We start from the raw sequence: 6,000 nt of genomic DNA on the forward strand, positions 1-6,000 counted from the left end.
ATCAATGAATGATCCCTAAAATTAATGGGGAAAATATGTAATGGTTAAGTGTTGTATAGAAAATAGATTAAGGAATTGACATTAAGAAGTTACTCTGTCAAAGGAAATTAATCTGTACTTTTTAGTAGAATGTTCATAATCATAAACTGGAATAAAAAAACTATCCTTAGGATTAACATGTTGGTGGGGTTAAAATGACATTCTTGTGTGTGTCAGAATAGTCTACATCCACCCCCAATTACACAGTTTCTCATACATGACTAGGCCAGGCCTGAAGACTCGCCGAGAGCATGGCTCCCTCAGAGTTCATATTGAGACCATGGTATATGAGGTAACTTCGACATATTTCGTGTGGTTAGCACATTGAGTTAGCTCCCGGTCTAGTGCCTAATATGCCTCGTTGATTTCAAATGTTGTGTGGTTATTAACTTCTGCTTTAATTTACTTTCATCAAATATTTCTGATGTGGAAATGTACCTTTCAAGAAAATAAATTTATACTACTTGATTTTTAAATATAGAAAATTTGCCTAATTTAGGAAAGATAAATATCTTAAAATCAGCACATGACTTTTATGTTTTGTTTGTCTGTTTTAGTAAACATGTTTATGGAGTACTACAGAAAGTTTCCTCCAGGTATACACTTTGATTTACAAGTGCTAAATGACCTTCTAAATTCTTTACTCAAACATTGTTTATTGAAAGAAGTATTTCAGGTAGTGAACCTCAGCATAATGGTTAAAATGCTGGTAAGTAACCTAAAAATATATACTTTCTAACTCATATGTGAACTTCTCTGTTATGTTTGTTGTTTGTATAATTTAGCAGTTAAATTTCTGTGTTGTCAAATACTTCCTAGAGAACACTTGTGTTTTTCAGCATAAACGAATTTGAGAAACTTAAGGTGTACAGAAAGAAGACATGAAAATGAGTGTAATTTTTTTTGTTTTATCCAGCCTGCTCTGAAAATATTACTAAAAATATTTGAGCATGTGGCAACTATGAAATTAAGGAATGCTGTACCTGCTTTAATTGATATATTTTGTAAGGTATGCTTTATTTTATCTCTTTTATTCTCTGATAGTGACTAACCAAGAAAATAATTCTTTCCACTAACACTCTTAAAGCACCTTTTATCCACATTATTGATGCCAAAGAATTCTGTTTTTCAGAAATGTTCTTTTTTCTCTTGAAAGAGGATTTATAAACGGACTCCAGTGACTGATAGGCCTTCCCCTTAAATAAATTATTCCAAGCACTCCAGGTGACTTCTTTTTAAGTTGTGAAGTCATCTTGATACCTTAAAAATGATTAAAGAAAACTCTCTTCATCAAAAAGATTTGAGGTCATTTATAACAAAAATAAATATGCAAATCAATATATGAATAGAAAATCATGACCGAAACAAAGGAAGTAGATAGGGAAAAACATGGAGGTTAGGAATTAATTTTATATTTGACACTAAACAAAAAGAAAAATAATTTTCATGGCTTCCTAAAAATATGTTAAAATTTGTACTTTTGGATGCTTACTGGTATTTAGCACTGCATGGCCATCCATTTCAGAATAGGCTAACAGCAAGAAAGCCTGCATTTTCTTTAAGGAGCAGCATTGGAACCACTCTAGCAGATGTACAGATATTTCAGTGAATGCCTCTAGTTCCACTTTACAAAACTTGACAGAATTACCTGCCTAGAAATTTTTTGAACCAGAAATTACTGATTACCACTAATAGTTGTAGAAAAGCTCGGTTTGATACTTCTCAGGAAGTTTACAATCTGGGATAAGGTATAAACACCAGTGCTATGCTAAAGATGAAATGAGTACAAAACAAGATATACGGACGATAAATTCATTGAGATAACTTGAAAAACAGAAAGAATATTCAAGTTTTGAATTAAAGAATTATTTTCATTTTCACTTTAAATTCTTAAAGTAGTGTTTCTAATTTTGGTTCTCAAATATTGGAAGAATATATGCTTCAGACTTTTTAAGTGAATTTTAATTCTGCTTGTCCGCTTATTTCATTTTGTCCACCAGTCTCCTAATTGTTACATACTGGTTTTTAACTTTTTCATATTTGTATAAAAATGATTCCTTTTCTTTTTTTTTTTTTTTTTGTCTTCTACAGTTTGTTGAAGTTGGGATGGTGTTTGACCCAGAACACTTTAACTATATCATCAAGCTCTTATACCAACTACAGGCTTCCCAACAAGAAATAACTGCAGTTCTGGAAATGAAATCCAGGTGAGAAAAGTCATTATAATTAAGGTTAAGTTTTATATTTATATATATATTTTTCTATATATTTATATATTTAAATATATATACTTATGGACTTACAAAGGATGAAAGGAAAGCACTTACCACTGTTCAAACACCTGGGTAGTTACCCACCATAAGCCCTTCTCCCATCTCTTGGCTCTGTCCTAGTCACATTGTCATTAGTCGGGCTGCCTCTAGACATCCCTTCTGACCAGCCTCACCAAATCTTTGTCAGTACCTCATTCATCTCCATGCCTGCACATCAAGTGTAAGAGGAATCTCTTATCCTTTGTTTCAGAACTTACTTAATTACACTTACTGCACTCTCTTTTATGTATATAAATTGCGTTAATTCTTTATTTTCTTTCACTTCTTTTCATGTTAGCTATAATAAAATACTTTAATCCCCTTCTTCATCTGTCTCTCACTTGTTCAGTTTCTCTATGTGGCTCATAGGACTCCCAAGACTTTTTTTTATTTGGAAACCTATGATAATTATGAGCAGTATCATAATGTACCTGTATTGAGAAAAAGGAAAGCCTTGACTTTTACAGAAATTTTAAGTAAACCATTATATACATAGAGAAAGTATTACATATTGTGTTTAAAAGAACCGTGACTTTTGAATGAAATCATAGTTGATAGAATACAAATGTTATTAACCACCAAAGTCCTTGAGAATGCCTAGAAAGTTCCTTCATACAGCTTCCACAGCTGTTGTCATCTCATTTCTCATTATTTTCTAATACAGAGCTTTTGACTTCCTTGGTTCATAGTGTCCGTAGGCCAAAAGTACATTAATAGTCACATTTATTACGTAGTTAGATGCAAACAAGTTAATAGTAGTAATTTTATGATATCTGACAGAAGGTTCTTAAAAATTTTCAATAACCTGTGAGGGTCCTATGCATTTGCTATAGTCTAGCCCTGGATGTCCTGGTACACAGATAGGGAATTGCAGTGATTCTACTAAGTAATAGGACGTCCCTTGAAGCACCAGCATTGAAGATACATTTGACTTCTTCAAGTTCTGGGAGTTGTTTCATTTCTTTAACTAATGATAATTGCAATTTATGTTGTCTATAAAAATTATAATACTCTTCAGGCTACATAAAGTGTTGGGACTACTTAGGAAATAAATTTTTGTGAGAAGAATGTCTAGCATAGAGTTCTGGGATTAAATCCATTTATAATAACTAGAGTACATCGATGTTTTCTTCAGAACATTAAGTCATTCCTCTCCTGATCCACATGCTAACAAGTTGGCTTTTTGGACAGTGGCAGCTATGACGGAGAGCTGAAATGGCTAGCAGATGTTAGTCTGCTGCCAGATTGAGTAGCATTTGGCACAAGGGAAGCGTGCGCGTCCATGTTCAAAAGGAGCAAGAGTACCCTGGTACCCAGAACAGCTATACAACTCAACCCTTCAGGCACTGACTGGGAAAAGGATCTCTTGATATAGGAAGACTCCAGAACAAACCAGCCTTAGTTTTCAAATTTTCAAATTGACACAATCTCACAAATATTTTTGTAGTTTATTTTACAACCCCTAATTTTGAAAATTGTATCCTTAAATACTCTACTCCTTCGTATGCTCCCACTTCAAAAGAATTATCTAGTATTTTTAAGAGGAATTAACATTGGTGACCTATTTGATGAAGGACAGACTAGGAAAATAACTTGGTAGTTAAAAGGTACAGTTTATGGTTGGGGATGTGGATGCAGCCTCAATGCAGAAGGAAAAAAAATTAATATTATTTTATATTTGTATTTTCCTGACACCTGTTGAAATAATTACCCTTTTCTGGCCTAGGGAAATGAGTTTCAATAGACACTCATACTTTGATTTTATTATAGTTTTTAATTAGGTAGTTTATAGTTCATTTGGAAGGTTTTCACTTTCAGTAGATAAGGCTGCTAGAAAAAAATTCTAACATTTACTTTCAGGATATCAGTGAGAATGTAGGTGTGTCTATAATCTAGGACATTTAACATACATTTAATGAGTAATTTTTTTTATTTTGAAATAATTTTAGACTTACAGAAATGTTGCAAAAATTAGTATAGAGACTTCCCATGAACCCTTCATCTAGCTTCCCTTCATGTTAATATCCTACATAGTAATGGTGCAGTTATCAAAACCAGGAAATCACTACTGTAAAACCCAATTAACTACACGTCTCAGTGCATCCTCATAGGAGGTACATGGTGCCAATACATTTCAGATAAGTTAACCTTGATAACTTAGTAAAAACAGTGTTAACTGCCAGGTTTCTACATGTAAAGATACTCTTTGCCCCTTTGTAATTAATATTTGGGGGAAGAGACTTTAACATTATACATTATCTGCTTCCTCCTCAAACTTTTACACATTAATTTTAGGATTCATCAGGGGATCTTTCCTGGAAGTTACTACTGTGGTATTTGCCCCATGGTGATTTTGTATTTTCCCTATTTCTTGTACATTTTTTTAATTGGAATTTTGAGTAAAGGAGAGCTGCCCCTTCTTCATTTATTTCTTCATTTATTTATATCAGTATGAGCTCATTTTATTTTATTTTTATTTTAGGGGTTATATATGATCTAATACTATTATTATTTGTTTTGTTGCTCAAATTATTCCAGATTTGACTTTTGGGAAGTGCTTCAGGGTAGTTCCTATATCCTTCCATCACATTCTGTTCATTTTTCTACCATTTTCTTATTTTTTGGAGCCATAAAGTTGCTTTAAGTGTCATCTTCTGTTTTTCCTCCTGCAACATTGGCAACAACCAAGGAGCTTCTCCAAGGAGCTTTGGTTCCTTTTATGGGAGAGTGGTATTCGAAGACCAAGATCTGATCATTGCTACAGGAGCATAACTGCAGCCAGGCCTTCTGAGTGGACAGGGCTAGGAAATATACGCATGTATATGTGTATACAAAATATGTAAATAAAAATACACATAGGAAATATATGTGTGTCTATATACATAGACATATACATATATACACAAAAAACATAAATTTTTCTCTTTGTATGTATATTTAAAAAACATGAGTTCATACTGACAGCTTGATTCTAATCCAACACCACAGGTTTATTTTAGCCTTCCCTTTTTCTTATTTATAAATTCTTTCTGACAGTGAGAAACCTGACTTTCATTATGAATAATATGTTTAGTCATTTATAAATCCTATCCACATAAAGTGGTGTCAGAACTGCTAACCTATACCCCTGTGAAAAAAAAATTTATTTAGAGTTTGGTATTAGTATAAAGTTATTTTTTTTCTTTAGCCTTATAGTATTCAGCCAAAAAAATTAGTTCCTCACTTAGGTTAGTTCTTTTTTGCCTCACTCCTTTCAGTGTGGTTATTCATTTGTAGAACATTGAGGTTATTCATTACTGTTTGTTTTATATTTTGAGTTCTTCCAAATCCTGGTTTTAATTATTTAAGGTGGTATATGAAACATTACTGTTTGTTCTAAGAGTCAAAGCTGTACTAAAATGTATGCAATGAAAAGTGTTGATTCTCCTTACCCCTAATGCCCTATTTCCATTCCTTCTTTTTACCTGTTTTCCACCTACTCAAGGTAGCCAATATTTTAGTTTCTGGTTTGTCCTTCTTATAATGTGTAGATATATATATATATATACACACACATATATATATATACACATATATATATATACACACATATATATATATACACACATATATATATATACACATATATATATACACACATATATATATA

General features: G+C 32.4%; 1 protein-coding gene across 4 annotated transcripts in view; it reads left to right on the forward strand.

Annotated features, from left to right (window-relative positions):
- Window positions 1-6,000, forward strand: part of TOPAZ1 (testis and ovary specific TOPAZ 1) — a 101,411-nt gene that overhangs the window by 47,500 nt on the left and 47,911 nt on the right. For all 4 annotated transcript variants that reach the window (XM_049629109.1, XM_049629111.1, XM_049629110.1 and 1 more), the window contains 3 exons: window positions 597-748; window positions 956-1,048; window positions 2,131-2,246. In XM_049629109.1, coding sequence (XP_049485066.1) covers window positions 597-748; window positions 956-1,048; window positions 2,131-2,246 — 361 coding nt within the window. The remainder of the gene's footprint in view (window positions 1-596; window positions 749-955; window positions 1,049-2,130; window positions 2,247-6,000) is intronic.

This window comes from Panthera uncia, chromosome C2 (genome assembly GCF_023721935.1).
Source record: "Panthera uncia isolate 11264 chromosome C2, Puncia_PCG_1.0, whole genome shotgun sequence".
Classification (NCBI taxonomy): domain Eukaryota; kingdom Metazoa; phylum Chordata; class Mammalia; order Carnivora; family Felidae; genus Panthera; species Panthera uncia.